Raw genomic sequence first — 24,348 nt, 5'->3', positions numbered from 1 at the left:
TTAACAGTCTTGAGATACAATCACAGCAGGTGTGTTTGAAGTGGGGGTGCATTTTAAGATTTTCAGAAAAAGTTCATGAAAAACTGATTTAGGTGAGGTTTATTGGTGCGTACGTGTGAGAACACAGAGAACTTTAAACCAGCAGAGCAATGCAAAACCAAACTCCCGATCAGAAAAAAGTGGAAGTCCATTAGCACATCCACCAATTCAACTCTATAAAGATTTCCCATTGTTGAACCAAATTTGCCTTCAATCTAACAAAGCACTGACAAATTAACACTGCCCATAATTAATTGATGACCTTATCAGTTCCGTACGAAAATTTGCAGAGTGAAAATACTGTATGATGCAATGAAAATGGTAGTTAGGGCTACACAAATGCTAACCACTAAAAAAAAAAACACCCCATAACCGAAGGATTGATATTTAAGTTGAGCTGGAGAGTGATGGAGCATATACACCAGATGCTGTTTAAGGAAGAGAAACATTCCATATATTGGAATGTTGGGCTCTGGTCTGGGAAGTGTCCAGTGGTAAATCACGAGGGGCAAGGATAACTAATTCTGGAGTGCAAAGTTACCAAGTTGGCTGACCCGTGTTGGGGAGTGGAAGATGAGATGATAACTACAGTTGCTAGAAATTCAATGTTTGATGGAGTTTTGCCAAAAAGTGGTTTTATTATGTACTGCCCCCCAAAAGCAACAACTGTGTCCATCATGGAATACAAATAAATAAGGACTTTTCATTTAAAATGTGAAATAACTTGCACGTGTCCTCAAAGAACTTCTACCTGTCCTCATGTCGACCAGTCCTCACATCCTGAACTGCTGCAAAGCCACAGTTCACTCTGGCATGCTGCTCCAAGCTCTCTACAATGGACTTGCCCACCTGGAGGTAGTAAGGGTCTTGTGTAGCCTATGAAACAGAAGCAATGTATCAATGTCGGAGTAGACAATCCTTTAACTGATGCTCAATTACAGGACCTCATTTCAAAAGCACAAATCGGGCCCTGACCTCATAAAGAACAGTTTAAAACTGTGGTCATTACTCTCATAGGAGTGTCCAGATATAACAAAAGCACCCGTTCCATACATACTCAACATTTGTAAGTCAGAAACTAAGAGTAGTGCTCATTACGTGGTACAATTCTTCAACCAGCAAGATGCTTCAAATAAACCAAGGCAAATGTCTGTAATGATGTATTTTCACTCTTATCTAAAGGATAGCAGGGAAGACCAGAAGTAACTAACCAACTTACGTTTGTTTGCCGGTGGGGGAAGATCTGTTCAAATCTAAAATTCAATTTTCAATAGATAACTGCAGATGTCTCATAGAATATTCCACAGGTGCCAGTCTGCATCCGCATAATTTTGAGGTAGTGGTCTGCAGTGCCCCCCTAGGTGGTGTTATGCAGCTCCACACTGGCTCCATTTTGATCCCAGAAGTCAGAGCAGAGGTGTGCACTGATGCCAGTTACTTTCTTTCTGCACCTTCTGACGCAGAAGCACAAGTTACTTACCTTGGGTAACGATGTATCGGTAAGAAACATTAGTTAGTGATAGATTCCTTACCTTAGAATTATCCCCAGGGGTCAGACTGGTTCCAGAAAGCTTTCGTCAGCAGTACCCCTGAGCGTCGGAAGGTGGAATCGTGCGGCTCCCCGTCCGTCGTGGCTGCCGAGATGACGTCGCGGCAGCTACTTAGACGCCGCCCACGCTGGCCGACGTCAGCTCTGTACACGACTTTCCGCACCAGGAACGCAGAGCCATGCAAGATACTGACCACTGGTGCATAGAAACTAGGGCTCTAAAACGGATGACCTTAACCGTAGAAATCAGTTCGCAGAACGGGGAGGATGGGTGGGGCGGTAAGGAATCTATCACTAACTAATGTTTCTTACAGATATATCGTTACGGAGGGTAAGTAACTTATGCATCTGAAAGAAACACGTTAGTGATAGATTCCTTACCTTAGAATAGATACCCCAGCAATACCAACCCCGGGGGTGGGTCTGCGAACCAAAATCACACCAGAAAGTCCCGGAGAACAGATCGGCCAAAGAAGCCGTCTCTCCGTTCTTGGCTGTCCAGGCAATAATGCTTAGTAAAAGTGTGCAACAAGGCCCTCGTAGCTGCCTGACAGATGTCTTGTATGGGGACATCACGTCCTAATGCCGTATTGGCAGCAGTCACCCAGATGTAATGGGCGCGCAAACCCCACAGGAGGCTCCTTTTACCGTAGGATCTTAGTACCTTTTTGGCTAGGATGATCCATGATAGGAAAGACGTGGCCCAGTAGGTTATCCTCACAAGTTTGGATACCAAAGAATGCTTTGGCAGGGCAGTCGGCATCAGTGTTCACCTTTGTAGACATGCCTTGATAAGGTCCTCTGGATACTCTGGCGAGTTACAGGCATGGCTCATGGATATGCCCTCTGATGGGTCTTCCCTCTTCTAAAAGATGTGGGATTCCACTTTGAAATGCTTTAAGGTAGCAGACCTACAGTACGTTCTTAGGGGCTATTGACCACTGCAAAACTTTCACCAGACCAGTTGTGGAAATTTAGGGGCTAATCTAGCGCGCCCAAATTTACATGGGGACAGCTTGACTGCTGGAGATGGAGCAGACAGCCCAGACCTTTAGGGAACACAGATGAGGAACCGGCAGACAGTGTACAGTCCAGAGGAGGCACCAGTCTTTCCTTGCTATAACAGCCATCAAACAGCTTTAGTTGACCCTCAGTTGCATATGCTTAACCAGCACTTCCTCCCAGGGTTGGTGAGCCATCTAGACCAACAGAAGGGTCTTGCAAATTGTTCAAAAAGGCTATGCCATACCTTTTCTATCCCTCCCATGCTAGAACGAATTTCAGAAGAGCATCTACCTATCCTGTTACGGATGCTGTTGCTCTCCAAGAGTGTCATAAGAGAGAGTATCAGATTCATAATAAAAGCGGGATGTTATTCCTGCTACTTCCTCATCCAAAAATGAGGACAGAGCCTCTGGATAATTTGGACCTCCGACCCCCCAGAGCGTCTTCCTGCAAAAGGACAAATTCTAAATGCTCACATTGGCTGTAATCATTTCTGCTCAGAACATAGAAGACTGGATGGTGCACTTGGACTTGCAGGACATTAACCTTTATATGATCATCCTGCAGTTTCAACGGCGTTCCCTACAGTTCAGGAGCATTTTTAGAGTGCCATGCTCCCCTTTGCAAAAACACACAAGATGATGGACGGAATGTTGCACATTGGCAAAACATTCACCCCCAGTCACAGATCTAGGTTTTATTTTGCTCACCACGCCACCCCAGTTCAGACATGGCCATATGCAAATCAGTCTTGACCCTGTGCCTCATGGGAAAAGTCCAGCCCGAACTGCCAAGCCATGTCTTCCCTAGACCGGAATCAAGCATCGTAGGACCGGTTTCTGGCTATCAGCCGTCATCAGCTAGGATAGCTTGACTCCAGTGGCGTAGTGAGCAGGGACCCACGTCTGGGCATACCCTTCCCACATAGGGCGAACAGCAAAACACACAAGATGATGGACGGAATGTTGCGTCCCCTTTGGCCTCACCAGTGCCCCATCGGAGATCATGGAAGCGAGGTGGTAGTTGCTGCCCATCTTCAGACATGTGCAGTTCTTGTATTCAGGTAACTTGATAACTGGCTGCTGAAGGTGGGCTCACCGCAGTCAGTTGTGCACCACCTCTGGGTGACATCAGAACTCCTAACATCACTGGGGTTAAAGAAAAACAAGCCAAACTCCCACCTGAGTTTATCACAGAGGTTTCTATTCAGTGGAAAAAAGGAGGAGAGGCCCCAGTGGTTGGACCTCAGAAGCCTTTACATAGATTGTACCAAGGACCATCGAGCTGAAAATCAACTTTTTGTGGGGCTCTGCAGAGTAAAGAAAGGGAAAGCTGTGCAGAAGCCTGGTTGAGGTGGATAGTCTTATGCATCATCTATTAAGCACTTTGAGACCCATTGTTTGGACTGTCTGAATGCCCATTCCACCAGGGTCAAGCCTGTTACAACCGTGTTAGCGAGAGGGATTCCTGTCCTGGATATCTGCCAGGCTGCGATGTGGGCATTGGGTCATACATCCACAAAGCACTACTGTCTTGAAAGCCAGGTCTGGCAGAAAGGGCACTTCAGCTGCTCGGTTTTGCAAGGCTTTTTGGTTTGAGTGTACTCCACAGACCCTCCAACTTGTGGAGGTACTGCTTAGGTATCTATTCTAAGGTGAGGTATCTGAGATAGAATATTAGAAACCCTTTTCAGAGAATCCAAACAATCAAAAACGAATTTGGTAATAAACAACAAAAATACAATTTAGTCTAAAATATTAGAGAAAAAGTGAAATTTTAAAAAGTATATTTAGTTAATACAAAAAAACTAACATTTTTAAAAGGAAGAAATGTGGACGCCAGAGCAAGTCTCCGTTAGGAAACAGTTTTAATATTACAATGAAACAAAGAGGTAAGGAGACATAGTTGGAAAGAGTCGGTAAGGGGTTAAAAGGAAAAATGAACGTACAGAAGTAGACCTTACCAATACCAATGTTAAAATGGAGGAGCATAGGAGATGGGTAGGCAGGGAGGTAGTACAACATGGACATTAAGAACTGGGGGTTTAAAAAGGCACGACACAGGATACTTGCTAATCATCACTTAGAAGAATCAACTGAGGCAGTAATTGCTAGGTGCAACAGCGAGTACAACAGTGGGTCCTTCAGACAAACACCCTTCCATTTTAACCCTGAAGTTACAAACACATTACCTATGCTACTATAAGTGATGCAACTACGGTGGTTTTACCTTAAGGGAGTGGCTCTCCAATTCTTCAGTAAGGAAAATAAAAGGCTGATAGTTGCCTATTTTACATTGAATATTTTGCATCAGTGGTCTCTAACCTTTCTGGTGAAGATTGACATTTTTATGATCGGTACTCATCAAAGGGGTTACATTTCTATGCAGTAGAAACTTAACAACTGACCTTGTACAAGAAGTAAGTGCTCTCTGCAAACTCTGGTCGAAGGGGATGCTGAGCCCAGTGGACTGTAAAGTCTGTGGTAAAAGCCTTGTAGAAAAGAATGTAGAGCAAAAAAAAAAAAACAGCACCAAGTTGTTAGACCATTGTGTAGACAACAAATCTCAAATGTATCTGATAGAAAAACACTTAAAGATCTGAGCGAAGTCTATACTGTAAATCGAAAACAAAGCACACCTAGGGACCGCTCAGTGAAGCCTATCAAGCATAGCTTGTATTAACCACAACTTTGTGCACAAGTTGACCGTCGGATATCAACAATATGATGGTCAACATATAAAAGCAGCAAACAAACCTGCCAATTCCCAATCAAGATGCTTCCCTTCCATCTTTCAAAATGTTCCACTCATTCCCTCATTAGGCTCAACATTTGCTCACTGATGAGCATCATGTATTCCTCAAAATGCTTTGCCTTTAAAATGTTTATCTGGACCCCCATCATGTCAGACTTAGGAGTGCAACTGCTGGTAGTAATGTGTGTAAGGACAGTATTCTGGTAATTTATTTCTGCAATGTATATAGCGTGGGCAATGACCTAGAAAGGTACATTGCCAAAACTCCTTTTCTCACCAATGAGAACCATTTGTGTTCAAATCATTTGTCCACCTAGATCCACTAACAAATAGCATATTGCTTTTGTGCCACAAACTGTGCCCCAATGTATAAAAGGACTGTGCGCAAGGAGTACACTTGGTTATACGAGCTTTCCTTTTCAAATGTTTCAGAAACCAAGTACTACATTATTCCTTAATGTAATGCTTAGCACTGATGTGTGTGAGATTTCAAGAATTACAACCTTATGTTACATTTATAGGTTCACAGTCCTTAATGTTGAGGGTTCGCAAGTACTTCAGTCGATGTCTCAGATCTCCAATATTGCATGCACAGCATTCTCTGGTACTAAGATCTCATGGTATGTGCAAGAACTTAAATGCTTCAAACCTAAGCTGTTAGGAAGCCAGCACTACAGATTACTTTATATGGGAAAAAGTTTCAGCGTATTACACACAGTTATCTTCAGTCCTAGGGCTTCATGTGATAGCTATGTTTGACAATATTTGATGGAGAATGCAATCCAGTACAGCAACCGGATTTGTGCTAGAGTTCCTAAAATTCTCCATGGCAGTGCTCAATAACACAGCTGGATATTAGGTGTGAGGGTACTGCAGAGCACATTAGAAATCCAACTAAGACATGTTCCTTTTAGATGTGAGAGCCTTCCATCTATAGAAGTAATCCCAATTAAACCTAGAACTAATTTATACAAATACTTTTATAGCATCCTCAAACACATAGTCCCAATCTCATACACATTCCACTGACCACCACACATCATCAACCTACTAAACATAAGCTTCATCTCATGCTCATCAATGCACCCTCTGCAGTACTCCGGCCTCCAGACATTGCAGACCTCAACATCTATTGCAACCTTGATGCTTTCTTTGTCATAAACATGAATCACCCCCACATCCTCATACGTTAGATGACCTTCTTCCCATTAGCTACAGCATCCAGTATGAAGAACGAGGCCCACAGGTGCAATATTGGCCCACAACAAAGTCAACCACCTTACACCTTAAATACTGGCCTCCTGAGCAGAACAAGGCCTTCATAGACACATTTGTAGAAAACCTCACCACCTTATTCATACAACTCACCCTTCCCATTCTTGGCAACCTCAACCTCACAGATAACTTAAGCATGAAAATAACACAAGAGGCACCCCCCAGACCTCATCGTCGCACTAAATGGGATATGCATGTACCCCAATCAGCACCCTCCAAAGGTTAACATTTGGACCTTGTTTTCTGGATATCATTCAATTCAAGCCTCCCATTACCTAGACTGGGCCCTATCACCTTACAACCCCTCAGTGTCAAACCAACACATCAAGTCTAATCCAAAAGAGAACTAAACTTAAGATCCTTCAAAGACTTCCCCATAGACAGCCAAAAGATCAAAGTCAGCTCTTTCCCTGCCAACTCTGCGTCAGACGTCAACAGCGCTCCTAAATGGCTTTAACACATTTGTGTAAAACCATATGAACACCCACCCTACAACTAAAGCACAAAAGTGTAATTCAAAGCCTTCAGCAGCCTGGTATTCCAAAGAGCACATTGACATAAAACACTCAAACCACATATAGGTAAGAACATGGAACAAAAACCAGAATGCCTTATGACTACATGCTCACAATGTCTTTGTTGCAGCTGAATCCTCTCCAGCACCATAGCCTCATAATGTGCACAACAGTTCTTCAATCTTTTGTGATGTAGCCACTCGAGTGCCACAAAGTGCAAGAGCCACCCAGTATCCCATGCGAAGTGGTCTAGAGTAGTATTTCCTTTTGTTATATTTGAGAGATCCACAACCTCCCAGGTATGGTCTTCTCGTGTACTACTGCCTAATCTGTGTAAGACCCTCAACTTGCATGCTGTTTTTTTCTCTCACTCCTTGCACTCCTCAATATTCACATGACTATTGTCTTACTTTAAATAGACTGGCAAGCAGGATGAACAATTAACATATGGAAAAGCTGCAGGCTTACATGTGAGGAAGCATATACCAGAAATTCAGAACGACAGGAGATGCAAGAGCAAGGTAAACAGAAAGAGGGTGGAAACGTACAGAGGCAGACTGACATAAGAAGAGTACCTCTGGAAGGAACTTATGTTGCCTTGTCACTTGATACAGCATTTCATGTGTCTCGATAGCTGGTTTCAGATCTCCTCTCAGTACCTGAAATGGAAATATAGGCATTCTTTACATAATACAACATTCCCTTTCAATTAAATTAACACATTCCATTTGAACAACATATGTGTGTGTTTTGAATTCTCCAGTCACTGGCTAGTGCATCCCACCACCAGCTTCACAAGAAGTTTATGACGACTGACAGAGTGAATCAATCTTACAATATTTGTTGTCTTTTGCTACTGGAATGGTTTCTTCCACTGATAAAGTATAACTCCTGCTTCAATTTGGAACCTTTGCTGTACTTGGTAGAAGGATTAGTCTTGATTCAGGAAACTTTAGCTAAAATAACATTGGATACCTAACAAATGTCCATGTTGTGCCTTTGTGATTTCAATTCTATAGAGATCAACAGGAGTTTGCACACAATGAAAGGCATTGCATCCAATTTCCAACCCATCAAGATGCAATAAATATTTACCCATCACAGGAAAAATAAATGGATGATGGTAGACATTGAGGGTTAAGCTTGGGATGGTGATGTATACATCTTTAACACGTCTTGAGCCCTAAATTCCATAAGCGTTTGCCTTTGAGCAAGTGCTCTTGAGTGCAAAATTGCAGTATGGGACCATTTCAGCTGCCCGTTAGCCCTCGGATTATGCATGAAGATGGAAGTAAATTCAGAATCAATATATATGCATTTGTGTGGGTATGCATTGTGCAGAGCTGGAGTCCTTTTTTGTTTGCCATGAAGAGGGCATGGTACAGTGAGAGATTTAGCATGTGGTGTAGGGCAACCCTGAAAGCTGTCAGGCTAAAGGGAAATAGTGGTGCGTTTGCCTGTCCAGGTCTCCTTGTACAATGTGACCCATTTTAGGGGCGACCAAGAGGGCATTGGTGAAGTTGTGCTGCACTGGCCTATCTATGGGTTTTATAGATAATTAGTGCCGAAGGTGGCACTGGGAGCAGCAGTGGCACCTATGCTTTGGGTGGACTATGATAAATGAGTAACTACGTAAGGTATAGACAAAAATGAGAGTGGTATGCTACTTATTAGCTAAATTGTAATCCTACAGGAAGCTTCTATTAAATGAGTTGCAAATTGCCAATGGAGGACTTGTGCTATAGGCGAGTTACTGTAAGGGGCATTTCCAGCAGATTTAGCTAATCTATATCGAAGTATAGATTATAAGGAAAGTTATTTTGGAGAGCCTCACTACCTGGGCTAATGAGAAGCGAATCCTCTCTGACTTGCAATACGGGTTAAGACCCAGGCATACTTAAATCAGCAGTTCTTAATATCTAAATACACCAGGGTGAAAGGGGGTTATGCCCACTTTGCCTTTATGGACCTCAGCTCAGCCTTCAACTGTGTTAACTGGGATAAGCTCTGGACTTAGCTGGGTTCCTTAGGGGTGGACCAGGCGCTTGCTTCTTTTATGAGAGACCTAAATAGTGGCCTAACAGGGGTGGTTAGATAATGGATCTGACGGGGAATACGCCCGACCCTTTGAACTTAAAAAAGGCGTCCATCAGGGCTGCATTCTGGTCCCTTTTATATTTATCATGAACATTAATCGGCTAGAGGAGGTGCTCATTGATATTGGTTGTGATATCCCAAAAGTTGGTGGAAGAGCTATTCCAGTATTTGTATACACCGACTATGCGGTTTTCAATGCTCGTACAGTTAGGAGCCTCCAATGACTTTTAGATACATTCATTGATTTTATGAATAGTTTGGACTCAACACATTTTAAGAAAACACATTTTATGGTGGTAGGTCTAAGAACACAAAATCTTGTAATCTCTCAGCACAGGGTCAAGTTTTCACCATAGTGGAAAATGGTTCTTATCTGGGTCTGTTACCCAATTCGGGTCTCAGCTGGAAACCTCTCCTCACAAAAAATGGAGGGATTTTACAAATGTAAATAACAACAAAGGCTAGTGTCTTTAACCAAAAAGTAAAAGGCATATCAAAGAAAAGCGTGACAGAAGTGTACCGAAAAACCATAAAGGTTTTTAAGAAAACCCTAACTCACCCCTAGTGGGTGACATGCTTCATCATCGGGTTCCACCGGGCGGGCCGAATGCCTACCCAGTGTGCTACAACACCTGCTATTGCAGTGGAGCTGGTTTTTCGTGAATAGTGGTGGATTAGTGATAAGTGTGGTTAAAACAGAGCGTACTGTAGCCAGAAATTAATTTAATAAAGGCACAGCAAGCTCTCATTAAAATCAATTATGGACAAACATTTGGCCATTAGTTTGAGCCAACTGTGTCCAAATAGTGATCAACGGTCAACATGTTTCTGCTCAAGAAAGCCAAGTTGGCTGATCTTTCATCTGGACCACAGAATAGTGTAAAAAGAAGACCCCACTGGGCGGTGTACACACGCTAAGGCGTACCCCAACCTCAGTGGTGAAGGTGCAGGGAATGTAAAATTTGTAAAAAACTCACAACTTTGTACCGGACTTTTCTGGCTGGGGAAGGCAGAGGGATCTGCCTCTGACCCAAGCTTGGTTCGTTAACCACCACTGCAGTTGTTGCGCATTTCCCTCCGACATCTGGATGTAGTCGGAAAGATTCCCCCAACGCTGTGCCCACTGGAACGTCAGGTCCCACTGCAGAGCCCGCATCTGCCATTTGGCATGATCCACCGGCAGGATTCAGGAGGCCATGAGGCCTAGCAGCCTCAGGGTCATTCTCACCGAAATCCGGGATAGAGGCTAAAACATCGGTATCATAGCCCGAATATACCAGACACGCTGCTTGGGAAGATAGGCCCGAAACTGCACTGTGAACAGAACTGCCCCGATGAAAGAGCATCTGAGAGGGAGCCAGGTGTGACTTCAGCACGATGATAGTGTACCCCAGCGAATGCTGCAGTTCCGCCGTAGTCTGGAGGTGGGAAATTACAGCCTGGGGTGAGCCTGCCTTTAACAGCCAGTCATCAAGATAGGGGAAGACTGTAACTCCTTATCTGCAACCACAACCATCACTTTCGTGAACACCCGAGGGGCACTGGTAAGGCCTAAGGGGAGCACGGTGATCTGAAAATGCTAGTGGCCTACCGTGAACCATAGGCAGCGTCTGTGGGCTGGCAGGAGGGGAATGTTGGTATAGGCGTCCTTCAAGTCCAGCGCCACCATCCAGTCTCCATGGTCCATGGCAGACAGGACCTGGGCCAAGGTTAACATTTTGAACTTCTCCTTCTGGAGGAAGCGGTTGAGGGCCCTGAGGTCTAGAATAGGACGCAGGCCTTTGTCCTTCTTGGGCAACAGAAAGTAGCTGGAATAGCAACCACGTCCTACTTCTGGTGCAGGAACCCTCTCTATAGCTCCCTTGGCCAAGAGAGTGTAGACTTCCTGGGGGAGGAGTGCCAAATGATCCTCCGACATGCAATCGAAAGCTGGTGGCATGGAGGGAGCAGTAGTCTTGAAGGGGATGGAGTAGCCCCTTCGGACTATTTGCAAAACCAACCTGTCCGACGTGATGGTTTCCCAGTGGGGGAGGTGATGGCGAATCCTGCCGCCCACTGGTCGTTGATGGTCCTGAAAGTCGGACTAGGAAGGCTTGGAGGAAGCTGCTGCAGGGGGAAAGGGTGGACTGGCCCACGCGCTGGCTCCCAGATCTGTGTGGTCGCTGGGTCCCACGTCCACTGCCACGTAGAGGCTGGGCAGCTTACATAAACTGGTGGCTGGACTGGGTCGAACGTTGCTAGGTGCCTCTTCCATAGCAACGACAGGGGCGAAAAGCAGACTGAGGTTGACGGGAAGACGCAAGGCCTACGGATCTGTGTGTAGCCTGAGAATCCTTAAGCATGCCAGCTCCGAGTCTGGTTTGTCGCCGAAAAGGCGATGGCCATCGCATGTCCAGCAAGGTTTAATGGACATCCCCCTAAAAGCCCGACGACCTCAAAAAGGAGCAGCGCCTAAGGGCTACCGACATGGCAATCAAAAATAAAAAAATATATATCTTTATTTAGATATAAAACAAATATCTTTAAAAGAGAATTTCAGGTTCACGTTATTCATAACAATAAAACGGTACAAGCAATCAATTGTTAAAACTGCTCCCCTGAGCTGCAAGTCCATACATAAAACAACCCCATGCACGTGAACTGCTATTTAAACCATTGTTAGCATTGTTTGCCCAGTACTTTGGGGTTATTTAAAATACATTGATTAATTTAAAACAGGTAGGGGTAAAGCAGTGACAAGCTGTTTTTGTTTAAAATTACGATAAGCATGCTGGATCAGATTTGTTAGTCTTATGTTTAAGTCTGTATTATCTGGACTCAGTGCTGCAATAATGGATTGCCTACAGGTCCGGACACCCAGCCGATTCCATTCCCCCTTCAGCTTAACCATGCGTTGGAGGTCGAAGGCGGGACAGATGCAGACCACATGCAGTAGCGTTTCTGCTGCTTCGCCACACCCTCTACAGGTTGTGTCCTCCTCCACACGACGCCAGGGGGGTAAATTTTGCAAGAATCACCAGTCACCCATTCTAATAGTGATGAAACTGCGTTTTAAGTACAGTGAGTAAGGACTGGAAAAGTAAGTGGCAAGGGTTAGCCGATTGTAGGAATTAATGACTGCCCACGCATGGCATCGTTTTGAAAACAGTGCTTTGTCGGTGATGAGTGATAGCGATCTTACACATTTTTTGATAGCAAGCTTAAATGCGGACTGACTAGGATTGAGGGCCCAGAGGCCGTCTGCTGAAGTTTGTTGGATATAGTCCTTAAAAAGTCGACCAATTGATCCTCCTGGATTTTTCTCAGTTATTTCTTGCCAGACTAGGGACTCTAGTGTGCCTGGGTTGGATTGTCGTAGTTTGTGGCAGATGTTAAGAAATACCCCCACAGGGCCGGGGGGAGGAGCCAAGATGGCGGAGGAGACAGACGTGTAGTCTCCCGGCTCCGCGAGCCTTTGTCTCCCGCAGATAAATTCGGCCATCCATCCTGTCACTGAGTGGCTGCGGGGGAACGGCGAAAGTAAGCGGAGGCTGTTGCCGTCGTTCCGAGGGCCCTGCCAGCCCCCCAACTGGAGATATCGCCGAGCCGCTTCGGCGGCCGCTTCTGGACATTGAGCTGAGACCCGGGCTGACCCGCTAAGATGGCGCCTGCTGGAGCTCCGTGACCCGATCGAGACGGGGCAATGCTGATGACCTGCCTTGCAACACACAAATGCCTGTAACCATCGGCCCCTCTCACAGGGCTTTCCTTTGGCTGCCTGGAATTTACCCCGCCTATCTGCTGTGGAGGATGCTCAGGTGAGACACGCCGCGCATTCCCCGCATTGGACTGTGGCCAGCTGACGGTGCCTGCCTCTGACCCGTCCTCGCTCGGGGTCGATCGAGGGTGTCTCATCCTGCTGTGCCTCCGTTGCCGGCTGCCCTGAACTGTATCGGTGACCTGAGACCCTGTTTCGTTTTTCGGACCTTGCCGACTTAACCCCGTGCTTTCCCAGCAGAGGGACGGAAATGGATGGCGCTGTTGTAGCGATGGAAGGCTATGCTATGACCCATAAATGTGCCGTCGGGGGGGCTTCTGATCGGTGTGCCGGGGCGCGAGCTGCACATCACGTTGTGGATGAAGTGGAACCTTCGCCTGAGCCGACCCGCGGCTCTGTTATGTTAGCGCTTGCCGACCTGAGGGCTGCGTGGTGTGAAAGCTCCTATTTGCTGGGCAGGAGGCTTGACGATGTGATACTATCAGTGGCGCTTATACCACCGACTTCTTCCCCACGCAGTATTGAGATGCTTTCATTGGGCTCTAACTGTGCTACGATGTTACCGCCCGAACACATGGAAGATGTTTCTTTTGGCGACGCTACACTGTTTCCCTCCTTGCTGGAAATCAAGACTTCAACCGGGGCAGTGCAACCATTGTCTACAGAGCCGTCAGTGCAGCGACTGTCTTTCCTGCAGATTTGTTACCTGCAGGCTCCGGTACTTTTTTATCTCACTCTGGAATGCCTGTCTGCCCTGAATTTGATACTACCTTGGGACAGTGAGACTGAATGTGCTTGGCGGAATCCATTTTGCTCTTTGATAACTCGATTCTGCCAAGGGCGGCCATCTTGCTCCTTTGTTTTATCTGCGGTGGGCTCTGGCCGGGACCCATGGCTGGGCGGGCATTTACGATCGGGCCAGGGCTAGGAGTCTCTATGTTCTGCACTGTGTTGGACGGTCTGGTGGAGTCTCGGACTTTGGCGCTTCCTCCGCACGTACTACAGTAGTATCCCTTCCCATCTCGATTTGTGATTCAAGCTAACTGTGATTATTCATGTATGGGGTGGAAGAGTGCAATGTTGGCTGGGGAGTTTTGGGGACATTGGATTTGGCCCTCCTCCGGTAATCATAGATCTATCCTTGCTATTGTGTATGGGGAGGGAGATGTTCTTCGGCTGGCGGAGTTCGGGAGACTTGGTATTTGGTGGGCTCCTCCCCACTTTCCTTTCCTTTTTTCTTTCTCTATGAGAGTTTTAGATTAGATTAGTCTTTTCTTACTCTCTATTCCCTTATGTGGGTACTCTTTGGGCGACAGGCACGTTACGTGCAGGGTGGGGGGGTTGGGTCTTTATTCTTCTCTTTTTGTTTCTATGGCCTTCTTTTTATCTTCATTCTTATTTTCTCTCTCTTCCTATATATCTCGGGTCAGACGGGAGGTTGGGTTTGGTTCTCCACGGGACGTTTCTTTGTGGTTTGCGTCTATGTCTGTATCACATGGTTTATTGATTCCATTATTAAGATTTTGCTTTTACTATATAGTCATTTAATGCTTACAGAACTTGCTTTTCCTTCCTTTTTCCACTATTGTTTGAGGGCGCATATCCTGTCATGACTTTTCCCATGTAACAAATGTCCTTCTTATGTGTCGTTGGATCCTTTTTTGTTGCTATATAATGAATCCTTCCATATCCTATCATACTGCAGACAAGCTAGATTGTACCTCCTGATGTGATATATTGATTGGGCGGGCGCCAATTGGGGCGACATCTAGTCCTGTGCTTGTGTATCCTTATTGTAAAGTATTCACGCCAATCTTTTGTTAGCGATGTATAACTTGTAGATATCCTTCATGTGGCTCGCCCGCTCAGCTACCCTGTCTGACTTTAGGATGATTCGTCAAAAACATAAAATGAAACCCTCTTTATCCTTTTCCTGTGACGCCTTGCAAATCCATCGCAGTGTTCTTATCCTTTATTTGTTGCAGCGCAAGGTACCCCGGAATGGTTATATGCTGTCATAGCGGCCGGCCCGCAGTGGTTGTAGGCAGACGCTGTGTACTGTGTTCACGAAAATAAAGGTTTTCAAAAAAAAAAAGAAAAAGAAATACCCCAATACAGAAGACGTCATAATTTAATAACCCCATCTCTAATCTGATCTGTGAAGGGGATGCGGAGTATGGCAGGTGGAGAACCTTTTTATAAATTTTAGTAGTGTGCTGATTTAGAGCACTGTTCAGTTTTCCCTTAAAGATCCCTATGCCATACGACAGGGTGGGGCCAATTTTCACTTTCAAGACTTCCAAGAGAGGAGACAGCGTAGGACCGGAAAGGTCTCTTGAAAGCTTAGTCAATGACACCGCAAGCGTTGTTGCTTTAACCGCAATCTCTTTACGCTGCTTTATAAGGTTGCCCCTGGAGTCCAGATGGACCCCCAGGTATTTGTACGACTGACCAATGGCGAGGCTGTTGTGATTAAAGGACCATCGGCCACCGGTTTATCGCTTCTTCCCGAATGGGACAAACTGAGTCTTCTTCAGATTGACTTCTAATTGGTTCCTGATCGTGTATTGAAGCAGTCTGTCAAGCAGCCTTTGCAACCCCACCCTGGTGAGGCTAAACAAGGCCAGATCATCAGCATATAAAAGATTGCTCAAGGCCGTACCTCCTACTTTTGGCGGGTGGCTGTTTACGCCGCCCAGGGTACTAGACAAATCAGCAATGAACAGGTTGAATAGAAGGGGGGCCAGCACGCATCCCTGCTGGACCCCTCTTATTGTGAAGATTTTTCGCGAGAGGTGCGTGCCGGACCCCAGCTTCACTCGAACCCAAGTGCGTGAGTGCAGTTGGATAATTGCATTCATGAATGTCAGGGATTCCCCACTTCCTCAACTTTTCCCATCGGGCCACCCTGGGGACCCTGTCAAAAGTGGCTTTAAAGTCGACAAAGCAGCAAAACCCAAACCTAGATGTTAAAAGGGCTTTGTCGACAATAGATGACACCACTAATAAGTTGGTCATGGTCCCCGAGTTGGCAGTGAACCCGGTTTGGTTCATTGGCACCCTATTGTGGTCGTTTACCCATTGCCTCAGGTCCTCCAGGAGGAGCCCTGCGTAATGTTTCGCCTCAATGCCCAACAGGGCTATAAGTCTATAGTTGTTAGGGGCAGCTCGCGAGCCTGACTTGTAAATTGGATGAATAATTGCACCCCGCCACGAGTCTGGGATTGTTGCGGTTCTCAGAGCATAATTAAAAAGATTAGTTAACAATCCAGACCAAAAAGTTATGTCCGATTTAAACAAGTTTTGTGGGAGGCAGTTAGGACCTGGTGCTCCATCTTGTCTGGCCTTTGTCACGGCTGTGATAACCCTGTCTTCGGTTACCTGATGAACCTCATCAAAGAGTGGTGATGGATCGATGGGAGTGCGCCCTTTTATTCCAAGACCGGGACCCGTTTCTAGAGGCAATCCCTGTCCTGCTGGATCTTGGTGGGCTTCTGACTTGAAATGATCCGTAAGATAGATTGCCCATTATGCTTCTTAAATATTTGCTGTTCCAAAACTTGAGGAACTCAAGGTTGATTGATTGATTAGGGCCCAAAATTTCCTAGAGTTTTTCCTCTTACTCTCCCACACCAGTTTGCACCAGAACTGATTTTCATATGTGAGCTTGTCCTTGGTGATCGCCAGCCTGAAGGCCTTTTGAGTTCTGTGATATCTATTTGAAATTTCGATGTTGCCAGGGAATTTGACTAGTTGCCGTAGCGCATTGTTCCTTGTCTTTTTAAGTGATTTTGTGTTTAGAGATGGTACAAACTTGCAGGTCTGAGTTCGACTGTGACCCTGCGTTCTAACTGGAAAGCATCCGGTCAGGTGAGAGCAAAGCGACGTCCATATAGCGGTTGGTGCGGCGTCTGGGTTGCTATTACCGTTTGTAAAGTCCTTACACACTTGTAACATTTTTGGGCCAGTGTTGTCGCTCCACTTCAAATGCTTTAGATTTTCAGAGTATATTCCCGGACAGGTTGGGGGTGCTAGTTTATGCATCCCTGATCTTATGTTGAGGGAAAAAACCTGGGGCCTGTGATCGCTTTCAGTGCGTGGGAGAATACTAATGGTATCAAGGGAGTATAGAAGGTCAGCATTGCAGATGGTGTAGTCAAAGTGGGAGTATTTACTGGCATTTGACCAGGACCAATTTGGTGGTGTGTTCCCAGCTGACCTCCCGTTCATTACCAGATAGCCCGCACTATACAACCAGAGCTGTCCCAATTCGCTATGGGCTTGATTCAGCGGCCTTGTTTAAGTTATGGCCTCAATGATGTTGAACAAAGAGGGCTCATCAGTGTCCGCAGTTATTCCCTGAAAGAGGTTAGTGTTAAAGTCCCCCGTGGCTATGCAATCTGCATTTGGGTGCTCAGCGGCTATGTTGCTCATCATTTCTGTAAGGCGAGCCAGATGGGCTTTTTTGGTGTGAGAGCTTGGATTGATATATACATTTAAGAGGAACAATGAGCGCTGCTTTCGCCATCGATTGATTTTAACCCCTAGAATCCAGTCTTCTTTGATGGAAAGTCATTTAATTGTGCCTTTTAAGTTTGTGTTGGTTGATATATAAGTTGACAAGCCGCCTTTAGCGTGGCCATGGGGGCTATCCCTGAGGGCTGAATTCCAGAGTTCAATAAACCCAATGATAGGGTGGCCATCGACTGCCCAGGTTTCCTGCAGGGCTATTACTGTGTGCTCACATAGGAAGGTGAGTGTTACTTGATTCTCAATTTTGTGGTGAAGACCACTGATGTTACAAAATTCGCGTGACCTTGGTGTTCGCCTCTAGTTGGTAAGGCTACTAGCCTCGTTGGACCATCCAAGGGTTTATTTAACTTAACTGCGCGCCCTGCCACTGGGATTCATTCTGTACTTTTGTTTGACAAGATCGCGGGCAACCACTCCCAACCTTGACTGAAATCGACGGCAGGAACCTCTGTTTGTGAAATTTTACCCTGATCTTGTGGACCCGAGGCATTTTTTAGGATTGAATATGGTCTGGCGTTAACAGCCAGTCCGGTGCTCACAACATGTTGGAGTGATGGTGATTGAGTTAGCAGGGTGGTAGGGTAGCCGGGAGTAGTGTATGGATAAGCTCTGATGCCCAGTTTCGCAGGGTGGTCTTGTGGTCCAAGAAGGCTCCCACCCAGGTGGCCGGCTTAAAGGACACCAAGGTTGCCTCAGATGGTTGGCTGCCTCTAGGGGGAAGGAACTCTACAGATTCAATGTGCTCCGAGGCCAATCCTTCAAGCCCCGGAATACCCACCGCCAGTTTTAGTATGTTCGATCTATTGAGGATGTCTTGGCGGCCCTTGGATTTATATTCTGGGACCAATAGGAGCTGATGATGCGGAGGGTCATTTTCATTCGCATGCTCAGGACTTGATCATTTCATTGGAGAACTGGCCTACATCCAATTCATGCTTCTGTTGCGTCTTCCGTTGGGCGGCCTTCGGCGGGTGTTGTAAGAGACTAGCTGAATTTACATATTTGTTGTAAATTGTTTTTTTAAGAGTTATTCTAAATGTGTCGTTGACCACTCCAAATGGGGTTAAACCCGACGCTGGCTTAGTTTTTCCTTGTTTTGTCATGTGCCTCATTGGATTTGCCTCGTTGATTTCAGTGGTTTCCGTCCCTTGTATTTCTATTGCTATGCTGGGCTCGTCTGTGCCTGTTTCCGTGATTGGTTCACTGGAATCAGGGGCGCTCATCATGTCCTGTTGGTTGTCAGACCCTGGTGTTTCTTCCTGAGAATTCGCCGAGGGTGGTAGTGCGCTCGTCTCACTTAGAGGCTTGTTGTTTACTGGTTTCTCAAAAAGGGGAAAGAACTTCCGGTGAGCCGTATTGATGCTTGCCCTAAATTTGTTTCTGTTCTTGCGCTGTCGTTTACGTTCTTTCTTACTGCACGGTGGAGGGAGGGCTGGGGGTTCTTCCAGAATGGGCCCATTAGAAGGCACTAAACTAGCCTTTAGCCCTATAACTGGAAAATCAGCGTTAACCGCGTGCTCACTTGGAGCCCCGCCATTTTCAGTCGTTGGTTTGATTTGAGCTGCACTTGTCGATAAGGTTTGTGTTTGCCCGCTGTTCACCTGCCCATTGTATTTGGATTGAGCGGGGAGCTGTTCCGTCGGATAACTCAGTTTCTTCATTTGTGGTGGACCAGGGATTGGCGGGGTGATGACGGGGCTGACTGGTTTTGATGTTGCAATCCGGGTTTTGTGGATGGATTACCTCCCTTCACACACTTAACTTCCTATACTAGATAGCAGTTCAGGGAGCGAAGAGAGAAAGTCGATAATTGGTGAGAAACAACAAACCGATTGTACAAGCTTTGTGGATGCTTGCGCCCCTACAATTAGGTTATTCAATTTGTCGAGTTTGCTGTCAATCCCTGACGTAAATAGCGCAAGGGTGTTTAAAAGGTCAACCTGGACCTCCAGCTTTTCAGAAAGGTAGTTTAGAGCGTTGACTATTTGATCCACTGTCTGAAGGAGTTGTGGCCAGACACTATTCGCTGTGTGCTCCGCTTTGTGCTGTTTTTTAGTGGGTGATGGGTTGGGAGAATTTTGGGGTTCTTTAAAAAAGAGTGATAAATCCGCTAGGAGCTGCTCGCTAGGGTCGGGAGATCTTAGGTGTTTTTGGGGTGATACCATGATTGCTCCTTGTGAAGGGGGTAGAGTATACACGGGGCTTTGCGCAACTAACTGCTCCTTTGAGGTAGTTGTATTTTGAGGTGAGTCAGGCAAATGACTTCTGTTGGTACATATGTTGGTGTTTTGCCCACGGATTTGTGCGTAAGTTAGTTGCCCGGAGAAAACTTTTACAGGGTCCATTGGTGCCGCCAAATTTTGTTTGCTGAGTGTTCAGTCGGTTTCAGGAGGCTGTGTTAAATCAGGAGGGAGGCTGGGTTCGGGCTGTGAGCCCACCAACTGGGTCTGTACTTGGCCTGATCCCTCTGTAACCAATGAAGAAAAAGAGGGCAACTGGCACAATGGCGACTGTACTTGCCGGTTAACATTAGGATATTGATTAAAAATTGCATCCCCCAGGCAATCCGTGGGCTGGTGGCTGGGTGGTGCTCCAAAGATAAAAATTCCTGAGGGTAGGGCCAAGTTTTTAGTTTCAGATGACCATGGATGGGAGGGTAGCAGGTGCGGTTGCCGAGAGGAAGCTCTTAGATCCCCTGGTTCAGCTGAAGCTCCGAGCCTCATTGACTCCAGGGACTGGGGCTGTCGCTGGAATGACGAGGTGTTCGATGATGGGACTTTTTTAAATAGTTCAGCAAACTCGAAGATTTTATGGCTTGTGACCTGTCCGTAGTGCTATCTTTATGTGTATCGCTGCCATGGGTCAGTAATGGTTTTGCCACTTCTACTGTTTCTGTCTCCGCCTGAGATGTTCTAGGCAGTTTTTGACTGCCCGGATTGGACTCCTCTTCCATGACGGGTTGTTTGGGTCTCCTCCGCTTGGGAACCGCTGCGTACTTCCTTACTTTCCCTGATCTCATAGTTCCAGCTGCTGTAGATGAGGCTAGTACTTCACAACTCCCAGTATGGCGCACTGCCAGGGAGGATGTAGTTTGAAATGTCCGGTCTTCGAGAAAAGGAAAGGGAACCAGGAGTTGGTTAGTGGCTGGATAGTTGGTGGCTGGCTGCTGACTGGCGGCTGGCTGGCTATCCGGCTGGCTGGCTGGCAGTCTGGTTAGCTGCCTTGGGTTGATAATCAAACTCTTTTAGGATTAGAGCTGATGCTTAAATAGTGCTGGCAGGTTAGCAGAAGATAAATAGTGCCTGATTAAATCCTTTGATAGCACGTTGATAGTTTTTTAGAAAGCGCTATGATATCCTGTAGCGCCAGGGTTGTACCGGGATTAAATTCACTTTTGGGGATTGCAGCTGGCCATAGCATTGAGCGGCGTTGTTATCACAGCGCGGATCTCCGCGCTCACGCCAGCATTCAACACACTTACGATCTGCCACCTCCCATCTGATGCGATGTGCCTGTAGCCTTTGGTTTGATTTGTAGCGGCGTTGTTTTCCCAGCACGTAAATCCGCGCTCATGCCTGCATACGACCTGTGTTCCACCAGTATATAGCAGTCCTGGGCTGGCTGGCCTCTCCGATGTCGATGGTTTTCGTGGGGGAAATGTGACCTCCCACTGGTCAACTTTGCTACACGTCTCTGCTCCCGTTGCGCTCACCTTCCCAAGCCTGTCTGCCCTATAGGTGATGGACAGCTGCTGCCATGGACAGAGCGGGGGTGAGCGGGGGTAAGGGCGGGTAGGAAGAGATGAGCACTTGTAGCAGTGTAGCGGTGTGGGAGTGTAGTAATGTGGCTAATAATGGCTAATAATAGCTAGTAGTGTGTGGTAACCGATAAGTCCTGTGTCCGGATTGTGGTTACGAGTGTGCCGCTGTCCGCGAAATGCGTAACATTCGGCACTTCACCAAACCAGAACTACATTTCCCAGAGGGCTAAGCGGTTATGCAACGCAACGACGCTAGCCACGTAATCCCCGGAACTAAAACAACGAGGTGGCTGCTGTCGGTGCCGATAATTCTTACCGAGCTGGCGTAGAGGTTTGTAGAATACGGTGAAGCGGCACAATCGTGAGTATCAGCATTCTGTGAGAAGATATGCCTGGAGTTACCCGGATTGGTGACAGGCTGTGTTAAGCGGTGTCGTTCTGGTGATACACTCGGCTGTGTGTATACGTCTCTTTCGAGTACATTAAGTATCTCAAGGAACCTACGTCTGTTTTCCCGGTTGGCGGAGAATTCTCTTGCGGGGAAAAGATCTTTGTGTAAATATTAGATTGAGTGACTATCTCAGGAGCTGAACAAGCGTTCGTGAAATACTTTGTGTTTATTAACGCGCTCTCCTGAGAAAAGCAGTTTGGGCTCAAACTGCTATCTGTGTATAAACATCTGTGGATCAAGAAGGGGTTTCAAAGACTTCATTGCACGTGAACATTTAAAGCATAAAAGTATGAGATGACATGAAACGAGGGTGAAGAAACCTACAGTGTTTTTCATATCATTTGTCTGTCGACAACATTTTGTTTGTTATCTTTTCTTCAGTGCAGGAGAGAAACTACAGGGGGGTATCTAATCAAAGGGAAATGTGCAGCTCAAGGCAGAACACTGAACTAAAGTGGTAGGTGAGAGATTGTACTAATGTGTATGCACCCTATGAGGAAGATAGCATCACCTTATATCATTCATTGTTCTTTTTTTTAGTTGGTTGCCGTCTTGGATAGTACCCTAGCCTCTCTCTCCTGTTTATAAAGACATCCTATTTTCCTTTTCAGGTAGGATTGTAGACATACAGGCGTATTGTGATATATATCTCGTTGTATGCAAGAATCCAGTGAAAGATAGGGAAGAGGGTGTTATCCTAAACACATTGTTTCTGTCGTTTCAGATCTCCCTCCCCGCTGTCCCCTTCCTTTCCCGCGCTCACAGGACCGTTCGGCTAGTCTGTGGTTATCAAGTCAGGCAGCAGGATTGTTGCGAGGGTGTGGGTATAGGTCTTTCAGCACAGCCCCGAGGAGTATTGCGACGGAGCCTGACATCCTGTTTGGTGCCTGGCGTTCGCCTCTCGTTGCTCTCTGGTGGACAGAATAGTCTTGTACAGCCTCTGCAGAGAGCTGCTGTCTCTCTTATTTCTTCACACCGGTTACAATGTGGCTAGGGGGGTCCCAGAAGATAGATGACTGGGGAACACTTCAGGTCTGGTTTTTTACTTTTTACTCACACCCCTAGATGTAGTCAAAAGTGGTGGGGCTTCTTTTGCTACTTTTCTTCTGTAATTTCGGTTCCGGTTCACCCCGTTGTCTTGGCAAGAGTTTGACGCCAGTGCTTGTTTAGTTTTGGTGGCTTTTTTTTACTTGACCATGAGACAGATGGGGGCCGTATTGCAGTTATTGGGCTGTGCTGTGCTGTACTGGGGGCCTGGGCAGGGTTAGAGATGTTGAGATGAGGGTGAGGGAGAGAGTCAGGCTCCAATGCTCTCCTCCCCCCCAGAAGTCACTGGCTTCGCTTTTTGCCTGGGGCGTGGAGCACAGAGCACAGAGCACAGAGCACAGAGCTCGGAGCTCGGAGCACAGCTCCGTCTCACCCCCCCCCCCCCTTCTCTTGTGGTCGACCTCAGATGGGCTTGGTGGGCTTTTGGTGGGCTGCAAAGCTCCGCTCAGGACTCCTTGCTCAGCTCGCCGCTAAGCTCCCCGCCTAGAAGCAGCAGGCTTTTCGGTGGTTTCGCCGCAACAGATTCCCCGAGCCCGGCGGTCTAATCTCTTGTAAGGCCGGACACGGACCTGGTACAGCCGCAGCTGCTTCTCTCTCGCTCCTCTCTGCTGAAATCCACCTCCGCCTCTCGCTCCTCTCTGCTCTGTGAACCTGGCAAGTTTGCAGTGAGTCGGTGGTAACCAGTCTACATCGAATCGTGAATTTAGCTGCGTCCCTCACATCTGCCACGGCTTGGGAGAGAATGGCCTGGGCGCACTGCGGAGCACTGAGACTGCATTTGCGCGACCATATCCCAGATAGTATGGGAGTACCGACCCAAGAGGCACCGACCGCAATGCCAAGCTGGAGGAAGAGAACATACGCTTCCCAAGATGATCCAGATTCTTGGATTTCCTGTATGGGGGAGCAGAAGAGAATGCACCCTTAGAAAAAGAGGCTTGGACCGCCAAGCTCTCAACGGGAAGGATATTGGGTGAGGAAAACTGGCTCGCTCGGAGCCGGGCAGTGGCATCGGGCAATAGCTCTTTCCACAGGAGCCCCTGTGCTTGGCTTGGACCAGGTGTCCAGAAGGACCTCAGTGAGGGCATTGTTGAAGGGCAGAAGGGGTTTAGAGAAGCACCTCTGTCAGGAGGTTAGTCCTGACTGCCACTGAAGGGAGCCCCAGGCCCAAGGCCAGGGCTGCCCTTCATACCACCACAGCGTAAGATGCTCCCTCTTTAGTAGTCACGGTACGGGGAGAAAGCATGCCATTGTCTAGAGAAGTATCCAGACCCCTCGCGTTACCCAGGTCCTCTTTCCAGTCCGGCTGTTCAAGCTGGTCTGCCAAAGGGTCCAGCGACCCCTCCCAATCCTCACCACCACCTTCTTGGTGATAGGGAACACCAGGGATAAGCAGGGGAACAACCGCACCCTTTGGCGTCGGATTCGACGTCGACCGACGTTGGTCCGGCTCCGGGGGTGAGGATGGGGAAGGCATCGGCCAGGGGCTTTGTCACTGGGTTAGGCGCAATAAAAGGTCAAGTTAGGTCGATTGGCGTCGATCCGGAACCAGTACTGGATCCGGGG

At 46.9% G+C, this 24,348-nt stretch overlaps 1 protein-coding gene across 1 annotated transcript in view; it reads right to left on the bottom strand.

Annotated features, from left to right (window-relative positions):
• Positions 1–24,348, bottom strand: part of LOC147710431 (ER degradation-enhancing alpha-mannosidase-like protein 3) — a 353,737-nt gene that overhangs the window by 164,122 nt on the left and 165,267 nt on the right. Inside the window, exons 11-13 of the mRNA XM_086921118.1 lie at positions 7,713–7,796; positions 5,001–5,084; positions 791–915 (exon numbers count right to left, since the gene is read on the bottom strand). Coding sequence (XP_086777244.1) covers positions 791–915; positions 5,001–5,084; positions 7,713–7,796 — 293 coding nt within the window. The remainder of the gene's footprint in view (positions 1–790; positions 916–5,000; positions 5,085–7,712; positions 7,797–24,348) is intronic.

The sequence above is a fragment of the Lissotriton vulgaris genome, chromosome 5 (assembly GCF_964263255.1).
Source record: "Lissotriton vulgaris chromosome 5, aLisVul1.2, whole genome shotgun sequence".
Taxonomy (NCBI): domain Eukaryota; kingdom Metazoa; phylum Chordata; class Amphibia; order Caudata; family Salamandridae; genus Lissotriton; species Lissotriton vulgaris.
This window is presented reverse-complemented; position numbering and strand designations above follow the sequence as displayed.